We start from the raw sequence: 19,742 nt of genomic DNA, 5'->3' as shown, positions 1-19,742 counted from the left end.
ATGTATTCTAACTGTTCTCCAAAGGTACATCAAGATAAGAAGCAAACTTTATTTAAAGGTTGAAGAAACTGCTCGGAATACAAGATGCATACTAGTGAAAAGCTTCAATACAAACAAGCGGATCCGATTAACAAAAGCGAAACAACACATGAACGTGTAAAGGTCAGTGAGTTTTGGTTTACTAAGTTTTCCACCTCAAGTGGGAAACGCACACAGGTCTTTCTGGGCTGTCGATGGTCTGTGATGGTCAGTGAATTCAAGTCGCACAAAAGATAAATAGTAATTTGTACTTAACAATGGAAATAAGTCTACAAATCCCCGTTCAAAAAAGAAACTCAAAAGTTCTTCCACCATTGTAAACCCAATGTAGAACGGAGATATTTTTCAGGATAAATAAAAACAATCACGCTCTTAAAAATGAGGCTGACATCACTCAAATTGTCGCTAAATTTTAAAAATGCATTCTATGAACAAATAAGGTTCAGGTGTTCTACTTTTACTGTCATTTTTGTAGTCACATCTTGCAGCACAAGTCATGCACCGCCACACAGATAAATCAGAAGAATAAAATGAATTCCAAGCCATTGAAACACAATGTCTGGAATTAAGGAGGTGGGTTGCAGGACAGCAACATTTTGCAAAAGAAATACTTGAAATCTACAAACCGCATGTGGGATACCATGAAATGTTTCAAATCTGCACGTTCTCATAGCGCAGATTAATGGTGGAAAAAGTTTTGAAATTCTCTTAGTCTCTTTTTTTAAATGTCACAAAAACTTGCCATTTTCAGAGGTGTACGTCCACTGTATCCCCATATTTGAATAAAGGCTTGCATTAGAACTTGATTAAATCACCAAACTTCATGAGGCTCTCAGAACGGAATTATTGTAGTGTAATAGTAAAGACGAGAAACCACAGTCACTGCCATATAAATAAAAATATTTTAACAGGCACGGTGGCACTGTCAGGCTTGGCAACGGAAGGCATTCAAAGCTGTAACATCTTTTTGGAGGGACTCGGATACACTTGGTGGTTGCATCATGAAAGGGCTTTGTGGAAGGTGATGTGAATAACAAACATGGAAACCTTAAGAAAAAAAAATATCTGGGTTTCTGTCTTGTTTGTGATGTGCCAACGCAGCAATGCATGTTTGTTTAATCGTCTAACCACTACTGATCCTCTTTGGACGGTTTCATCACCTTCACTCTGCATTGCTTCGTGTACAAAGCCTGCTCGAAACACCACTAGCCAAGTTTGGCTGGAAAATTGTAACCATACACAATTTCCTCCTGATATTACCTCCAAATCATTACCACAAGCCCACTCTAAAGCATATCCAAACACTGAAAGATCGACAGAAAAGAACGGGGGAACAAACTAACTGCTTGTCACAGACTTGATTTAGTAATCAAAAAAGGATTTGCACAATAAACCTTTGATTGATGCGGCTGATGGTTCTTAAGAGGAGCTGTGGGTGTCGGGAGGGTTGGAGGGAGTTTCTTCTGAATGTGCTTCACTGGAGACTCCGGTGTCTCCGTTTTCTGTCCCGTTGTTCAGCGACATTCGTTCCAGACCTGCTGCAAGGTATGACACAGAATCACAAAATCAGACAATCATCATATCAGCTGTCTTTCAATTGTTCAAATATTGTGCAATAGTGCCTTGAGATGTGAGTCACCCGACTTACAAGTTTTACAATTTTTTTCCACTTTGACTTGCGAGTTTAAAATTGAAATCGGAGCAATGTATGGTGGAAGTGAATTCAACACCAAATAGTAAACAATTCTTCAAAAAAAGAGGCTTCAAGCTGTTTCATTCCATCCCACTTGAAGTGAACTAGCTAGCTAAACAGAAGCTAGCGCTGTTAATGGTAATGCTAATGAGCGTCTATTTTGCATTGATTTAATAATTAAATCGATGGCTACGGTTCGAAAACAAACAATGTCAAAACAAGATGTATATAGGTGTCTAAGACTTGCGGCGATAATATTTTGTAGCCCCCTCCATTTTCAACGTTAGTGCCTTTTTTGTCGTGTTATCGTTTTGGGCATTTTGTGTTGTGGTTTTAATCACTTTTGGTGAAACGAGGACTAACTTTCCGGTTCCCGCGGGATCGTTCAGATTTTGAAATATTTTGGATTTTGATGCCTAGTTTGCCGTACAGAAGCTACTGAAAACAACTAAAAAAGGACCAATAAATGAGCATATACAAATAACTCGCAGGAAGTGTATGTAAGCATCAAGCTCGCGGTTTGCTGCAACACCTTTCATAAACTATCATGAATAGTCGGTTGCAATTCAAGTCATGTTTCAAGACATTTTATAGGGTGTAAAGAACTGTAACTACCGTATTTTTACAGCCAAAAGACGCGCTGTATCAAAGGGCGCAGCACCAGCACTACGAGGCGCATGCTAGCTCGCGCATGCTATCTCACGCATGCTATCACGGATGCTAGCTCACGGATGCTAGCTCACGTATGCTGGCTCACGTATGCTGGCTCGCGTATGCTAGCTCGCGCATGCTAGCTCGCGCATGCTAGCTCGCGCGTGTGAGTAAGTGGTCTCTGCTAGAAGCAACACCTCAGACCAATGAGAGATGTTACAGAAACACGTCTAATTGACAACGTCAGGGGAGGGATGTCACTGGTCGCCACACTCCTTAGAGTCACGGTTTCAAATCAAAACCAAAAATATCTCTTAACAGCATACAAGCAAACAATGAAACAAAAATAAAATTAACACAAAAAATGCATCTCTCATGCCATTCATATCCCCAAAAGAAATACAAATAACGCAAAAAGATTGTAGGAATGGCTTCTTGGGAGCCAGTCAGCCTCAGCCAACAATGAAACAAAGAAATAAAATTAACACAAAAAATGCATCTCTCATGCCATTCATATCCCCAAAAGAAATAAAAATAACGCAAAAAGATTGTAGGAATGGCTTCTTGGGAGCCAGTCAGCCTCAGCCAATCACAATGCTGTTTAGAGAGCTGTGAGTGGTGTGCTTTGGGCAGTGCGTGTTTTTTTTGTTTTGTTTTGTTTTTTTGCAGTCTGTTGTCTAAACCTGTGATGTTTCTTGCTTCCAATAACATGAATGATAAGACAGATTACGACATCGTGGACAGCTGCCATTTTGTCCTGCTTTCTCCCGCACCATCAACAAAAAACGTATTCACATAATGTATTTGTCACAGTCAATTCCAAGCATAGATGTCTCAGACTTTGGCCAGCAGGGTGTGCTAACATGCACTCTGAAATGCCTCAAGGCGATCAGGCCCAATGGTCGAGAGAGTTATTCAATAGGCGCGTTGTATTACAAGGCGCATCATTTGTTTTGGGGAAAATTTGGGACTTCAAAGTGCGCCTTATGGTCGCGAAAATACGGTAGTCAGGAAGCTGCTATTAAATAAGAGGTGCTACATTAAAATGTTCCTTGTTTAGATGTTTTTGACTGAAATTGCTTTTGATGTCAGCAAAGACAACATCCTAATGCAGGGGTGTCAAGATCCAGTCCTGGAGGGCCGCTTTCCTGCATGCTTTCAATCTCTCCCGGCTGCAACCCACCTGATTCAAATGATCAGCTCATCAGCAAGCTCTGAAGAAGCCTGATAAGTATCCTGCTCATTTGAATCAGGTGGGTTGCAGCTGGGAGAGATGGAAAACATGCAGGACACCGGCCCTCGAGGACTGGAGTTTGACACCCCTGTCCTAATGCCTGAAATTGAAGAAATTACTATTTTCAACCCATAAATGTCTTTAAACACCGTTGTGCAAAATAATTAGTGACAGTGTATTTTAATAAAAACTATGTTTTGATTTTTGAAAAAAAAATACATTCAAATTATTCTCTAACAGTTGATGTCTTGCCAATTATGCTGATTAAAAATCTGAGAAAAACATTCGTGTAATAATTTGGACCGCAGTGTTGACGTGGATTATATGGAAATATATATCATATGCAGATGAAAGACCTGTTCTGACGAATTGTTAATAAGAAAGACTGAGAAGAATGGATGAGTTCTGCTTTTTAAGAATACCTGAACCACTTTTTTGTGCAATACTGGAAGTGGCCAGACTCACCAAGACTTCTTCCAGCGGTCCCCACATAAATTGAGATTTTGAGACCCCCGCAATATAGACTGAATATTTAACAGCCCTTCCCAATTCTTTATCCTTCGCATAAACAACTCATATCAGTGCCGTACTGATAAGCTGAGAGGACACTTGGGCTTATTCTTGGGCTTATTACAGTATTGAATTTCATTAGCTTGTGCGAGTGGTCCTCTTTCGGGCCAATCGGTGTGTTTGATCGCGAACGTACCCTGTAATGATGCTGCCACCGAGTTGCCGCTAGGTGGCGCTTTATTGTTCTCCTCCAGCTCATCCAGGTAGAGTCTATAGCGATGTCCGTTGTCGTCTTCATACTCCACATTCTCATCATCACTGTCCACCTCCGGAGCCACGTACACTACTTCAAACTCGATCTGTCCTGACTGGTATGAAGAAAGAACACACTCAAGAGTTTTGGAGAAACAGGTGTGTATACATGTTATGCGTGCATGACGTACCTGTTGGGAGAGAATGGTGACAGCCTCTTTGTGTTTGGCATCACGCAGATTGACGCTGTTGACAGCTAAAATGGCGTCCCCAACATGCAATCCTCCACATCTGTCGGCAGGCTGGCTTGGGTGGATCTCTGAGATGAGAATAGGAACACCATGTTCCTTCCCACCCTGAGAACATGGCACACACGATAAAAAAGTTGCAATGGCGACATGCATGGAGGCCTTTTTTTAGGGGCAAGGGGGGGGGGGTGATTTGAGGGCGACAATTTTTAGGCGGTGGGTCAAGGCCAGAACGATACTGAGATCGCGGCCGGAAGGCGGGGGACTCACTGTCTAAAAAAGGGTCAAGTGCCCAGCTCTGCATAAAAGTAAGTATATGGTGCTAACTCATGGGATTTTCGTGTTGTCGTTTCTTTGATTGAATTCATTGATGGTGTTTTTTCAGAGACGTCCTGTTGTGTTGGTGGTCCTTGAATGCACCACACTCAAAGTGAAATTGAAAGTATGTTTCTGCTTACCTGCTGATGGTGCTACGAATTCTGCAGTTTTAAGAAGTAGTCTACTTTGTCATTGAAATTTGATTAAAATAAAATAAAACAAAATACAATAAATCTGAAAGGAATACTAGTGGGTGAACTTCTACAGAATAAATTAAACAGACCCTAGTGTCGGTTCCGGTATGCACCTTCCTCAAGAGGTTAGTGACCTCGTCATTTATTTTCATTGAAAACCGCCATTGGTTTACAACACCATAAATACTTTTAGAACATTTCCCCCAGTCGGAGCGCTAAGTAGCATACTGCCATGCTTCCCGTTCTCTCTCTCTGTTAGCCATTGTTATTTTACATGTTTATCGGACAGTTTGTGACTGTGATGACAAACACCTTGTGTTTTTACATACCTGGCCAAAAAAACTGAGTTTGATAAACTCAGGTTACTCCATTCATTAATACAAGTCAAAAGTCCTGGCTTTGAGAACTCACCGTGATAGAGATGCCCAAACCCTCATGGTCCTCTTTGACTAGTGACACCTTCCTGATAGGACCCACTCCCTGTGTCTTCTTCAGCATGTCTGGATTCTACATCAATAGCAAAGGAATGAGCTCCAGAAACACAATTCAGAACAGAAGGTTGTATTTTGACACCCACATGCCCAACGGGTGAGGGAAGCGGTTTCTTGGGATCATTGCGCCCCTTGCATGCTCGGATGACAGTTTTGTGGCGGTGAAGGTGGATCTCGGCCTCCAGTTGGTTCCACAACTTGTCGTGTGCCGGTCCTTTCATGTCACGGCCCAGTAACTGGATTTGCTGCACCCTAGGATGAGAACACCCAATCCAAATAGGTTACAGGCTTGCTACCTTTAGTTGGGCAAGACGAGCATTCCAAGTCAGTATCTGAAACCTCACAACAATAAGCTACCCTTAACATTCTAAATACATGTTTATGTTGGGACCATTTATGTGGAGTTTACATAAACCAAGCGACATTCATTACCTTCCAGCAAGTTCCTTATCCAAGTATTTGGCAGCCAGCCGAGCGCCATACACCTCCGCCTGTAGTACTGCCATGTGTCGACGGAGAGCCTCATTTTCTTTCTTAAAAAGCCTCACGTCTGCTTCAAGCCTCGCCTCCACCAATTTCTCCTTCTTGCTGGCCTCCAGCGCTTGTTGCTACAACGCAGACATCCCAATGGAAACACCGCACACACAGAAATATGTAAAACATTTGACAAAAAACACAAAAAACATACTTTACCATAGTTTCCCAAATTAAGTAGACTAACCATTTCTTAACTGCCAGACGCGAGTCTTTTCTTGTGTTGCAGATGTGACAATATGCAAGGTTTTTGTGATGCAAAATATCAGACCAACAACAGTTGTCACATGTAGATAATGCCAAGTTTTAGCTCGAAATCTCTGCAAGTCCTTTAAAGTTGTCAATGAGTTCATTATGTCTTTTTATTTTCAAATATGTTTTTTTCTTTTCTTAAGACAATGCGGTTTTTAGGTTTCTTTATATGGCGAAAGCTTACATTTACTACCAGCCCTGGTAAAATGAATGCACTTTTTGGCTTTGACACCCGTCAACGGCAGTGATTGAGTTAATAACTCCAAAAGACGATGGCAGTTGACCTCGAAACTAGCAAAGGTAAACCAAAAATCTAATTGCCTTGAGAAAGGAATAACAAGGAATTACCGTATTTTCGGGACCATAGGGCGCACTTTAAAGTCCCAAATCTTCCCCAAAACAAACGAGGCGCCTTGTAATACGACACGCCTATTACATGGACTGAGCAACTCTCTCGACCATCGCCCCTTTTTCCCATTGGGGTTTTTTGTTAGCATACCCTGCTGGCCAAAGTCTGAGACATCTATGCTTCGAATTGACTGTGACAAATACATTATGTGAATACGGTGTTTGGGTGATGGTGTGGGAGAAAGCTGGACAAAAGGGAAGCTGTCCACAATGTCGTGGTCTGTCTTATCATTCATGTTATTGCAAGCAAGAAACGTCACAGGTTTAGTCAACAGACTGAAAACATAAAAAAAATAAATTAAACACAATGCCCAAAGCACACCACTCACATCTCTCTCAACAGCCATGCACATCTCTCTAAACAGCCATATGATTGGCTGAGTCTGAGTGGCTCCCAAGAAGCCATTGCTGTAATTGGCTGAGGCTGAGGGGCTCCCAAGAAGCCATTGCTATAATCTTTTTGTGTTATTTTTATTTATTTTGGGGATATATATGGCATGAGAGATACATGTTTTATGTTAATCTTATTTCTTTGTTTCATTGTTTGCTTGTATGCCGAGTTTATTTGGTTTTGATTTGAAACCGTGACTCTTAGGAGTGTGGTGACCAGTGAAGTCCCTCCTCTGACGTGGATGTGTTGCCATGACATCTCTAATTGGATAGAGGTGATACCTCTGGCAGCCATCCCTTATTCGCGTGAGTACTGGCAAGCTAGCATGTGTGTGCTAGCTTGCGCCTCATAGGCGCGCCCAGTATGAGTATTAATTACGGAAATACAGTGCATCTTATGGCCGTAAAAATACAGTATGAGGGTTATTCAAGATTTTGGATGACCTCATTTAAACTCCAACTGGGAAAACTAGCACTGGTGGTGATTCATATTTAAGTTAAATTTAGATGTACAAATTACATCCTGCTTTTGAAGGACAACACTACTCTACTACGCGTGGGGAAGGCGGATCAAAGTGTTTTGAGGTGAAGTGAAGTGATAGGAGAGATGGCAGCACCATCGCAACATAAACATTTCGTCTTCTTTGATAATTAGCAATACCACCACTACAAGTTCTATCACTATACCAATCTAGTTTTTCTTTTAACAGGATTATTGCGGGTTTCAGCAAATATCAATTAATGTTTTTTAATGCCATTTTTAATCATTATCTACAATATATGAGCAAGAGCGATAATACTATAATACATTATAACGTATATGATACAGTATAATAATTGCATTAAATCAAGACTAATCGCAAATTAATCAGTTTATATGTGTTCTAAATCTACAATACACCTTTCAAGTTTTCTTTACATTTGTTAACATACAGTTGTTTTTACAGATTTTATAGTAATTCATAGTTATATTACACGGTTAAGAGGTGTGTGAAATGTTGTTTAATAGATTAATGATAAGATTTTTTTTTTTTTTTTGCCCTGAACGTTTCTTGTTGGATAGTGTCAGGAAGAGTGCATTTGTCAAAATAAGAGCAAATCAATTGGAACATGAAGAAACTCCATGCCCCCCATGGTAAATTAAAAATCTTTTTGACATTTATTATTGCTAAATTGAGTTATTTATGACTCCTTTGTGAAACTTGGCATGCCATTACCAAGCCGGGGGATTTTACCGCATAAACGCTCATTGTGCAAACTTTGAAGGTCTTTTTTTTACACACAAAGCTTCTAAGCCGTTTCAACCAGGTTTTGAAAAGTTCTTCAGTCAGCCACTCCTGCTGAAACATGCATTCCCCATTCTCCCGCCACGAATTCCTCTTCAGATTTTCAACAGCATAAGCTCGTTCACCCGAAGTAACATTGCAAACATTCAGTGCTCTGACTTTGTGCACTGGTCCTTAGACCAAAGAACCATTATCAAATTTGATCAAATTATAAAAACAAATCATGCAAAACATTTTTCCATCAATAATATTTATTGTTTTTAAATGCCTCTAGATATCATATTTAATGATTTTAAGACCATTTAAGTGCTTGTGCTCTCTGTTGCCGATGAAGACAAAAACGTAGGTACCAATTAAGTATGGGCAATATAATTGAGCTGTATTTCTAATATAAGGGTGGCACAGTTAATGCGTCTGCCTCACATTTTGGAGGTCGTGGGTTCGATTGTGCCTGTGTGGGTTTCCTCCGGTTTCCTCCTACATCCCAAAAACTTGCATGATAGGTTTAATGGATGCTCTAAATTGGCCCTAGGGACGAGCGCAAGTGGTAGTTTATCTTTCTGCGGCCTGCGATTGGCTGGCAACTAGTTCAGAGTGTACCCCGCCTACTGTCCTAAGACAGCTGGTATGGGCTCCAGCACCCCCGCGACCCTTGTGAGGAGAAGCGGCTTGGATAATGGACGGATGGATTCTAATATATATATATATATATATATATATATATATATATATATATATATATATATATATATTATTTATATATATATATATATATTATTTATATATATATATATATATTATATATATATATATATATATATTATATATATATAATCTTTTTGCAGTAAACTGACAGGAAAGTGAAAAGGCTGTGTGAAGAATGTGTTTTTGAATTTGCTTCGAGAGGCATGATGTGCATTGAAAGCATAATATAGCTGCCATTACAAAGTATTTGACAAAAGAAATGCTGTTGCTGCAACGACTACCACCACTACTACTACTACGACTAAAATGACACGCATACTAACTTACCATCTGTTCCATTGTTGGGGCAGGCTTAAGCAGAAAAGAGGTAGAAGAAGAAAAAAGGAGTCAGATTAATAATCGATTCAAGTGTCAGAAGTAGTTAATACTTTTTAATAGAATTGGCAGACAGTAAAATTATCAGTACAGAATAAGGATCAGCGTTCATAAAGCCAATTGCAGAAGATGCAGAAAAGACAAAAAGTTAAAAGGATGCTCAAAGCCCGACCAAAGAGAGAGTAGAGCTGCATGAAAAGACCCTGTTCAGAAACACACGATGTCACTTCAACAGTGGAACACGTTGCGACTTATGAGTCATGTCAAACACATCTGTTAACTCTTTTAATGTGTTCTTAAAGTTTAACAGTAGTATCTATTTCATCTAAGATGCCTCTATCCCGACTCCTCCCATCGTAATTGTAAAGTATAATGTAGCTGCATCTCAAACATGATTATTCTTCCACTGAAACTGTGGCAGTGGTTTATAACTAAGCCATGGACATTTTTTATGCCCACGTCACCATTCTTTATGCTTGTAAAAAGTCAAGGAACCCAGAGTTCATCTACTTACAAGTCTGTCTTTGATGGAGTCGGAGTCTAGCGCTTGGCCTTCCTTTGAATGGAGCTGCAGCTGCAGCGCGTGAAGCTGCAGTAACTGGTCATGGACTTCTCTCTCCACCACTGCCCGCTCCGCCTTGACGTCACTTAGCTCAGAACGAAGATCTACCAGCTGGGCCTGGAAGGATTGGAGGTGGTGAGGCACAGCAGAGGAGGTGAAAACTTCGGTCAACTACGAACAATGCTTCATGACGACGGATGATTACAAGTACAGTTCAAGGGATACGCAAAGTCTACAATGCAAAGGTTTTGGCACCCCTGCTCAAAATTTCTGTTAATATAAATAATTAACTCATTCACTACCAGAAAAAAAATTGGATCTGTGTCGTCTTTAGGCAGTCAATGAGCTAAAGTGTATGACAAAGTGATTTTCCAAAGTCATCAAGTTAAATATGATAGAGTCCCTTCATCAATTGCATTTTCAAAATGAGGAAGAAGGGCCAGAGCTGTGCTATCTTCATATCCAGCGGCATCTAAATTCGAACAGTGCCCCCCATCTAGCAATCAGCTTTCCTCAGCAACTCAAACATCCACAACAAAGCCTTGCGTGTCATGTTAGTCCCAGGTGCGAACGGGGCTGCCAGGTTGATTCCCTGGCTGGCGCTGGGGAAGGCTGAGCACCCAATAGCTGGCCTTCCCCTCTGGTGATGTCAAGGGCAGGTCGCTCCCGGTAAAGGACGACCACACACTTTTGTCTTTTGTAGCTGTGCTCGTCACACCACATCTTATAGTTTCTCCAAGACTGTGCAGGGACCCACAGGGTTTTAATATATTATTTGTTGATGACGCAACCATTAAGCTTTTTAAGATGTTTTACCAGCAGGAATTTAGTTTTAGTTTGTTTACTTTTGTCACACAAATCTCAAGTGTAGTGAGCTGCGAAGTCCTCAATATCTCTTTAAGTGTGGTTGCCATCTGCAGTCCCACTTCTGACACTAATGAAATACCCTCATTTGTTCCCACAAGTGGCAACAGAATCCACACTAATTCCGGAGCTGCTATCGGCCACAGCTTGATAAGAGCAAGCGGCACGGTGGATGACTGGTTAGCACGATGGCCTCACAGTGAGAGACAGCATCTGGTGTGGGTTCTATCCGCCCATCCTGTGTGGAGTTTGCATGTTCTCCCCGTGCCTGCGTGGGTTTCCTCCGGGTACTCCGGTTTCCTCCCACATTCCAAAAACATGCATGGTAGGCCGATTGAACACTCTTAATTGCCCCTAGATATGAGTGTGAGCGCGGATGGTTGTTCGTTTCTGTGTGCCCTGCAATTGGCTGGCAACCAGTTCAGAGTGTCCACCGCCTACTGCCCGAAGATAGCTGGGATAGGCTCCAGCGCCCCCCCGCGACCCTAGTGAGGAGAAGCGGTATAGATGGATGGATGGATGCATGATAATAGCAACACATTGTATACTTATGTTTCCCATGTGTGTAAATTAATATGTGCTGCGAATTTTATTTATGGTGTGTGACTGGGATTATTCATTTAATGGACCAAATTTCAGTTCCAATATTTATGTACTTTTTAAAAATACAACTTGTATTTGATACAAATATTAGAGGTAGTGCTTTCTCGCTGTAGAGTCAAAACATTTCGCATTATTCCTCACATTAGATAGTTAAAAAGCCCCATTGCAAGTTAACATGACAAACGATGGTTTTGTTTTAATGTGTCGAAAGTATTAAGACTTCAATTAACTACCAATTTGAAAAATCAAACTAACTTCAAAGAAGTAAGTAACTTCCTACCCTACATAAAATATATTTTAAATAATGTTATTACTTGCAGCAACTATAGTAATACATATATTGCATTTTGAAAGTAACTTGCCCAACACTTTACATTATGACAATTACCTCAGCGCAAGTGTGACGTGTTGTTGTAGTAAACACACTGATGATCGTGTAAAACGAATGGTCATCTTACTAACCTCTAGTTTGTGGTTAAGTTGGAAAACAGTCTGGGATTTGTGGCACAACTGAGCAAAACAGGAGCTAAGGCTTGTCATCTTCTGCCGCCCCTCGTACGTAATGTCCACTTGATCAGGGTCGATTTCGCCGAGCAGCAGATCGACGTCCACGAAGGCTTTGTCGAACTCCTTCTCGAGCACTTCTAACCAGCGAAACATTGACATACTGGAGCCGAGGGCCGAGTTGTGGCCCGCCGGAGAGCATCCAGCAGAGGCGGACATGGCGAAAACACAGCAAACGTTGAAGCTAGCTCACTGGCCACGCAACGTAAACGTGCTTTGACGATGACAAATCTTTATGGATGGATATTAAAATCCCAGTGACGTGATGATAGACAATTAAAGACAGGAAATATGTGATGTTATAGTTTTCAGATGAAAGTCACTGCAGACCAGGAAGTCCCTCATCATCAGATTGTTCATGCGAAATGATTACTTCGGTCTGGGCAGTCTGGTTGAAATTCAGGCAAAGCAATGGATTGTCGATCGATCACGTACGATCCAAGTCATATAATATTATCTGAAAAATAGTAAATATTTAAGATAATTTTAAGAAAATACTTAGTTTTTTATCCATACTGTTGTTTTTGATCATCGGTTCTATTTCGAACGGGTTTTCCTTTTTTGTTGTTATTGGGATGTTTTTTATTGTACATTTTATGTATGAAAAGTGTTAAATCAATAAAATCTGATTTGATTTGAAATAGATTAATATTTTTGTAACTGCAGAGTTTAGCCACCAAAACAATTGTACCCCCTTCAGTTGCTGACTGCGCTTCATTTGCCTGACTTCAGAGTAGGGCGTGTGAGTTCAGTTCAAAGTCTTTGAATATGAATGGTTGACCATCTTTAAATGCCATTCAAGGTCCATGTAATTTTATGGAGACCACATAAGATAATTATGCATCAACGTATGTCTTTAAATTAGGGCTGTCAAAATTAAAGTGTTAACTCTGAGATTAATCTATTTTTTTCACTCAATTAAACATTATAACTCAGGCAACTCAGATCGATTTACTTCAAACGAAATTTGCATACTTTGCAAATATTGTACCATATTTGCCGTACATATTTAGCTCATCATTTCAGAATAAAACACCTTGCTCAAGTCACCATTAGGCCTTGCAAACTAATACTGCCAGAGTGTTGATGCTTCTGGGCAGTTTTGAGAATTGTTTTCAAGAAAAATGCCTGTAAAGATCTTATTCAGGAATCAACAAAAGCTATTAGAACAGTCTTTGAATTAACTATACTTCATATTTGGTGATTCTGCATTAATTCAGAGATATTATTTAAGTAAATATCTGTTACAAGCTTCACAAAAAATAGTAGTTGAAAAAAATGATTAATCGCAATAAATGATGGAATTTTTTTGTGATTAATTACTTAAAAAACAGCACTACATTATGGATTGAAACAATCCGTCAACCGTTAATACTTTGAAGGATGTTTTGGAAATGTGATGCATTGAGGAGACGCTGATCTAACACCGTCTAAGGTTATATAAAAAAGAACACCGTTTAACAATAATAAATTAATACTATACAATTTTATTTATATAGCGCATTTCACAACAGCTGGAGGTGTAACAAAGCACTTAACTGACATAAAATAACTTAAGGGCATTATTTTTGTCAAAAATTTTTTGTCTGTACTCTAACTTGTACATCATTTGTAAATTGTAACATACTTCACAGTACCACTGCACTTAAATGTCTGCATGTCACCGTCTACGAAAAAAAAAAGCAACGTCTAGACTTGTCGGCTTTTTGTGACAATTGTTCAAAAATATCTAGAAAATTAAGGTCAGATAAATGTTCCTGCGTGTATTTTGAGAGTGTTGGGCAATGTTAGTTGCTATGTGTGTTTTCTAGTTCATGAAACCCTGACTGTGAATGGTATGATGAAAACTTCTCAGCCATCATGGCTGACCTGACAACCTCTGAATTTTTAAGCGAAACATTGTCACCTTGGCCACTGAAAAAAATGTGACTGCTCTGTAAACATTGTCTATTGACCTTGACATTGATCTCTTTCACTCCTCTTTCAAACCATCTGTGTCCTTTTTTTGTTTTATTTTGATGACATAAAGAGACAAAGGCCATTCATGTGTCTTTACTCTCCACAACAAAACGTAATTGTTTACAGACAAGCGGCAAGATACCCTCCTTAAACCATATCTATCATGTCTTTGAAACCATAAACATGACAACTCCCTCCATTCCTTTAAAGCTACAGGATCCTGGTAAAGGTAAAGGACTCTCACCACAATATGCATTTACAAAAATAGTTGTGCACATTTTTTTTTCCAGATACAATCCTGCCTCACTTCAACTTCAATAGACAGTGTATTTTTCTCATATAACAAATCTCACAAAAAATATACGTTGATGTTCATTCTTCATATTGCAAAAAAATTCTGTATATATTTTAAGAATGCATTCAATGTAACCCTAGTATTTGTTCACAGCCTTTCACATAAACACACTACAAGCCATATCAAAGCATCGCTTGATTCTTAGCAGTTTAGGCAATTTTTCAATAGAGCTTTGCAATTAATCGAAATTCAATTATGATTATGATTATTCCACTCAATGATTACAAAATTGGCATAATCATAAAAAAATATATACAGTATCTATTTTGGTTAAAATAGTACTCATTTTATACTATTTGTATACTTGAGTTAAAAATTTGAGCGTTCAATTTGAAATTGTTGCAAATGCTCTATGGCAATTATAATATATAATAACAAGTAAACTGCAATGCACTCTTTATTCAAGCAAACTCGATTTTTTATACTTGCATCTTTTTAAAAAAAAGTATTGTAAGATAAAATAAATTTGATTTGTCTGAATATTGTTTCCATTTATTATTTTTTGTTTTGTACCAAACAAAAAAATTATTGTTTGAATAAACATGATTCCTATTATGACTAAAATAATCGCAATTAATATTTTGGTTCATAATCGAGCAGCCCTATTTTTCAATTCCTACTTTGCCATGTTGTAAAATAATATTAGCTTGTTTTTCCAATGGTATTCTCATCTATTACTACTGTCCAAAAGGTAAAAATGACAACTCACAATCGTGTACCATGCCTACGTTTTGAAAGCAAAATAATTTTGGGGTTGAACAGTATAAATAATTGTCCTTGATAGGTCTTTATCATGTCTCATCAGTATTAGGTGAGTCACCATAACGTCTCCTCTTCATAATCTTTTCATCTTCTGCTTGGTGGTCCTCTACGTGTCCTGGAAGAGGAGGTGTCACTGGAAAGCACTGCCCCTGTCCCAGAACTTGTCTGACAGTCATGTTGATCCTGGATCTGTGGATGTACCTGGAACACACAGCCCAGTCCTCCTCGGATACCTGCTCCACAACGGCGCCACCCTGCCAGCTGCATCGCTCATTTTCGAAAAATGCCACTTCCTGGTGCTCCAGAACAATGCGAGGCACGGCGTGGTAAAGGAGGCGGCTCTGCCCCGACATGACCATCACATCTCCGCTGTGCATGTACATGGCAGTGGGAGTATCCTGTCTTTGAGTGCCACCCAGGAGGAAGATTGCGGACTGGCCAAAACTGGTAACGAAACACATTTATGTGTCTACAATGAATCGGTTTCTGTACTGAACCAGGATGATAACACACTTTATTACAAATAAAATGCTGTATGATTTTATTTCATTCTACTCACATACCTGAAAGACAGCAATGGGCGGCTATGATCTAATTCAGATTCATCCACGTGGATTCCTAAAGAGGAATCCGACCTGTAGTAGTTGAGGATTCCAGCCTCCGCACTGAAGCCTTTGAAGCCGCAGGCAGTTGCTATTTGGTAAGATAGGAGGTGCAGCTCAGTTGGGAATGGAGTGTAGTGATTTGCAGAGTAAGTCTATGAAAAGCATGAAACATAATTGTTACTGTTCTACGTAAAAGTTGAATGAGTAGCATAAATTGAAAAAAGTGTTTTCTTTATAAATCTAGTTAACAAACAATCCACCTTGACAACTTGGGTTACCTTGCTATTCCAGTTGTAATGATAGCCCAAGGTGACCCAACGCAGCCTCTCCAGAAGAGTTCTCGGCTCCCTCTTTCCAACAGAAGAGCAACTGGAGGAAATTTTAATCATAGTCCACACTTTATTAACATGCTGTGTGAAAATTGGACCATGCAATGGCTCCAGAACAAACTCTGGATCTGAATATGGGCTTAAGCTATGCCAGTGTTTTGTGAATGTTCACCTCATCAATCAAATCAAACTGCTATGTCTTTAAAGACACATATTACTTTAATCTTGTCCCAATTGAATTTGTCTTCATGTTTGTATCAATAATTATTTGTAGAATGCTTTTAAACGGTGTGACATTGGCTTGTGGGAATACCCGATAAAAATAAGGAATATGCACTATTTGCTCAGTCTTCAGTTCATAATGTTGCATGGCAGTATGAATTTAAATTAGCTTCTTATATGTATTTTATTTATTACGGGACTCTAGTTGGATAAAGATGTATGTAAAACATATTGCATTTTGCGGTTGAAAAGTAAGTACGTTGAAAAGTGCTTATAAGTTATTTCTGGATCTTATAATTTATTATTTGGGTCTTAAATAGGAGTTTTTTTTGTTTTGTGTTCTTATTGACATATAAATAAAAATCAACCAAGGCTCTAAACTGAATGGTGCTTCTTGTCCTTTAAGGCATGGTCTATTTGTAGACACTTCTGGTTTAAGTTTTGCTATGCAGAGATCCAGTCAAGTACACTTGCCTCACCTGAGGTTGGGTACACTCTTGGCCCAGATGTCCTGTGTGTCAGTGAGAGACATGTGCATGTCCAGGTTGCAGACATTTGGCTTCTGAGGGTAAGTCTTCAAACATTGTCGAACCCAGAAGGGCTGAGAGCCGCTAAGGAACGGGTTAGTGATGAAGATAAACCCTGAAAAACACAATATTAGGACAAGCAACATTTATTTAAGGATAAGGTGTATCAAGTTTTGAGTTGACCTTCACTATTGTCATGACCTTAAGTTGTAGTCAGATTCTTGATCAGTTTACCTGGGTAGCCCTGCAAATTGAAGGCTCTCCAGTCTTTGACAGGACGTAATCCAACCTTGGCAGCATCGCTGTCACTCACAGCAGATGGTTCTAGTTTCACTGGAAGTATCTGCCACATAAGCAGATGGAATTCAGTCTAATGTTCTGCTTTTTCTAAAAATAAATAGTCTTGAAAGTACAGCATGGTATTCGTAGGCAGATACCAAACCTATTTTTCCTTATGGGTTAATATTTGCTTCACCTTGTCATTCGTCACACCTTTGGAAAAGTCGATAACATCGCTGAAATCCGGCGGAGGGTTTCTCTGCTTATAAAACTTAAATATTTTTCTAAAAGCATCCTCTCCAGCTTCCACCATGGACGCCGCCATCTTGGCCATGTTTTAGTTCTACTTCTGCGTGTCGAGTCAGTACAAGACTGCCACCAACTGGTAAGGTGCTATTATTCAGAACTCACTTGTATTTGTGACGGAGTTTATCCAACAGTCGAGAACAAAGATACTAGTCTAAATAATAAATGGTCTAAATTTGATGATTGAATTCGTTGATTTGTATATTTATTTTTAAAAAAAAGAAAGAAAACAAACGTTAACCGGAAGTTTTACATTGCTTCCTGGGTCAAAGTGTCGATTCCGGTTGAAACATGGCGGCGACGTCCAAGAAAGTGTTTGAGGTGTTTGTATCAAAAGTTCCATGGACCGTTGCTGGCAGTGAGTTGTTTTTATTTTCATTTAAAATATATGACTTATTTTATGCGCCAGTTAGGAGTGTATGTCCATTCACTAAACGATTTGTGTTATTCGCGCTTTGTCCATCAGGTAGTCACCTCTATTAGCTACCATGAGCTACTCCACTCGTTTTTAATGAAGCCTTTTGAAATCGGACATTTGTTAAGTCAGGCCGATGAACCTTACCGCGTTTAAGAACTATTTGTGGTATGTTTTCAGCATTAATATCGGTTCCACATTTTTATAAGTTAGATCTTTCCGAGTCAGACCTCAAGTCTGCTGCTATTCAAGAAAGATGCATTGATTTATATTTGAGGATGACAATTTATTAAATAAAAATATTATTGCAATAAAATATACTTATTGTATCAGTTTCACTTGATACAAAAACAGTATATTCTAAATTTTGTTTTATGCTTTGAATATATAAATTGAAAAGAGAGCGCCATATGGTGGACAAATTAAATCTTGAAAGCCAAGAGTCTGAATTGAAATGTTAAAAAAATTGCTTTAGTTTGTTAACATGTGAGTAAAAATGCCTCTGTCTGTGCCTTTCAAGGTGACAATATTTGTTCATTCTAACTTGAATCTAATTAAAAAAAAAACAGATGACTGTTAAAAGATGGCAAAATCAACCTAATCATTCAAAATAGGCAAAATAGTGTCCCTCGGACTTCTTAAGAGTTAATTCATGTTTGTCCAGACCTTGCTTTTGTTAAAAGTGCCCTTATAGTGTGTCGTGATCATGATTTATTACCCGCTAATCATTATGTACCATATGTGTTAACTTTTCTTTCAGAAGAAATGAGGGAGTACTTTGGACAGTTTGGACACATTAAAAAGTGTCTCCTTCCATTTGTAAGTATCCCCATAGACGAGTCGTCTGTCCAACGGCTCATCTTGCGTCTATCTTATTAATTTCTTTGTATTACCTGATCTCCTATTTCGTAACAGGATAAAGAAACTGGCTTCCACAGAGGATTCTGTTGGGTGGGATTCAGCACAGAGGAGGGACTGAATAACGCACTGCAGAAAGAGCCACACTTACTGGAGGGAGCTAAGGTAGAGTTCTGTTGGCTTGGATCTATATTGTTTGTGCTGTAATATTTGTTAATATCTGAGCTTGAAATTAGTCCTGTATATTCTAAACTCTGCAAGTTTGAGTTTACAAACTGCAGTGACCAGTGTTTAATATCCAATGGATGAATTTAACTTCTGAACTATACTTTTCTTGCTAAAAAATATTTTATTTACCTGACAAAACTATCTATTTTCAGCTTAATGTTCAGAAGAACCAGCGGCCATTTTCTGGACGGAAGTCAAACAAAAATGAAAATCACTGACGCTCCAATTGTGTGCTATTGATCATCTGAAAAAGTTCGTTTTTATGTTAACATCTATACATGATACTGATCCTTGAAACTGAGTATATCTGAATTCAATAGTGAAAATGTTTTTCCTTCTTTTTGTCATGTCAATACAATTTATTTCATGTTTCCAATGTGCAACAATTAAAACATTAATTAAAGCCCAGTTTGGTGACTGCTCTAATTATTTGATAAAAACAAGCACAGAATGAAGACATCAAGAGTTAGTCTATGGGAGTTGACTTATTTTTAAATGTGCTAAGTCCAAAAGCAGACCACAACGCATTAATTACCACGTAGTACTGCATGGTAAGTAATCAAACGTTTCATGCTTATCCCTCCCCAAAATTAAATCAATATTTGTGGCTAGCAGAGGGTAGGAAGATACTGTAAGTGAGGTTACAATTTTGACTCAAGTTGCCCTTTATGGCAATTCTGGACATTTCGGCCAGGGAATTATTTTTAAATAATTTTTATAATTA

General features: G+C 39.0%; 3 protein-coding genes across 6 annotated transcripts; 1 reads left to right on the top strand and 2 right to left on the bottom strand.

Moving 5' to 3' along the window:
* Positions 1 to 25: 25 nt before the first annotated feature.
* gopc (golgi-associated PDZ and coiled-coil motif containing) lies at positions 26 to 12,551 on the bottom strand. Of its 3 annotated transcripts, none has more exons than XM_088285494.1 (9): positions 12,072 to 12,551; positions 10,095 to 10,259; positions 9,533 to 9,556; positions 6,063 to 6,238; positions 5,717 to 5,882; positions 5,551 to 5,646; positions 4,571 to 4,735; positions 4,324 to 4,495; positions 26 to 1,577 (listed from the first exon to the last, which is right to left on the bottom strand). In XM_088285494.1, the coding sequence occupies exons 1-9, from the start codon at positions 12,330 to 12,332 to the stop codon at positions 1,459 to 1,461; spliced, it is 1,344 nt and encodes a 447-aa protein (XP_088141620.1). In that variant the 5' UTR covers positions 12,333 to 12,551; the 3' UTR covers positions 26 to 1,458. The 3 variants fall into 3 exon arrangements, with proteins under 3 accessions (XP_088141620.1, XP_088141621.1, XP_088141622.1); XM_088285495.1 differs by having other exon boundaries at positions 26 to 1,574; XM_088285496.1 differs by lacking the exon at positions 9,533 to 9,556.
* Positions 12,552 to 13,644: 1,093 nt separating this feature from the next.
* On the bottom strand, positions 13,645 to 17,576 carry alkbh1 (alkB homolog 1, histone H2A dioxygenase). Of its 2 annotated transcripts, none has more exons than XM_088285422.1 (6): positions 17,408 to 17,576; positions 17,167 to 17,275; positions 16,885 to 17,047; positions 16,133 to 16,223; positions 15,813 to 16,006; positions 13,645 to 15,693 (listed from the first exon to the last, which is right to left on the bottom strand). In XM_088285422.1, exons 1-6 carry the CDS (start codon positions 17,543 to 17,545, stop codon positions 15,279 to 15,281), a joined length of 1,110 nt encoding a protein of 369 aa, XP_088141548.1. In that variant the 5' UTR covers positions 17,546 to 17,576; the 3' UTR covers positions 13,645 to 15,278. The 2 variants fall into 2 exon arrangements, with proteins under 2 accessions (XP_088141548.1, XP_088141549.1); XM_088285423.1 differs by having other exon boundaries at positions 17,425 to 17,528.
* A 155-nt stretch (positions 17,577 to 17,731) lies between these two features.
* On the top strand, positions 17,732 to 19,426 carry slirp (SRA stem-loop interacting RNA binding protein). Its single transcript, XM_088286513.1, has 4 exons — positions 17,732 to 17,875; positions 18,693 to 18,751; positions 18,848 to 18,955; positions 19,171 to 19,426. The coding sequence occupies exons 1-4, from the start codon at positions 17,809 to 17,811 to the stop codon at positions 19,234 to 19,236; spliced, it is 300 nt and encodes a 99-aa protein (XP_088142639.1). The 5' UTR covers positions 17,732 to 17,808; the 3' UTR covers positions 19,237 to 19,426.
* Positions 19,427 to 19,742: the final 316 nt, after the last annotated feature.

Source organism: Idiotropiscis lumnitzeri, chromosome 21 (assembly GCF_059441095.1).
Source record: "Idiotropiscis lumnitzeri isolate Australia: NSW breed Sydney's pygmy pipehorse chromosome 21, RoL_Ilum_1.0, whole genome shotgun sequence".
In the NCBI taxonomy this organism is placed as follows: domain Eukaryota; kingdom Metazoa; phylum Chordata; class Actinopteri; order Syngnathiformes; family Syngnathidae; genus Idiotropiscis; species Idiotropiscis lumnitzeri.
The sequence above is the reverse complement of the archived record's forward strand: the minus strand, read 5'-3'. Positions and strand labels throughout refer to the sequence as shown.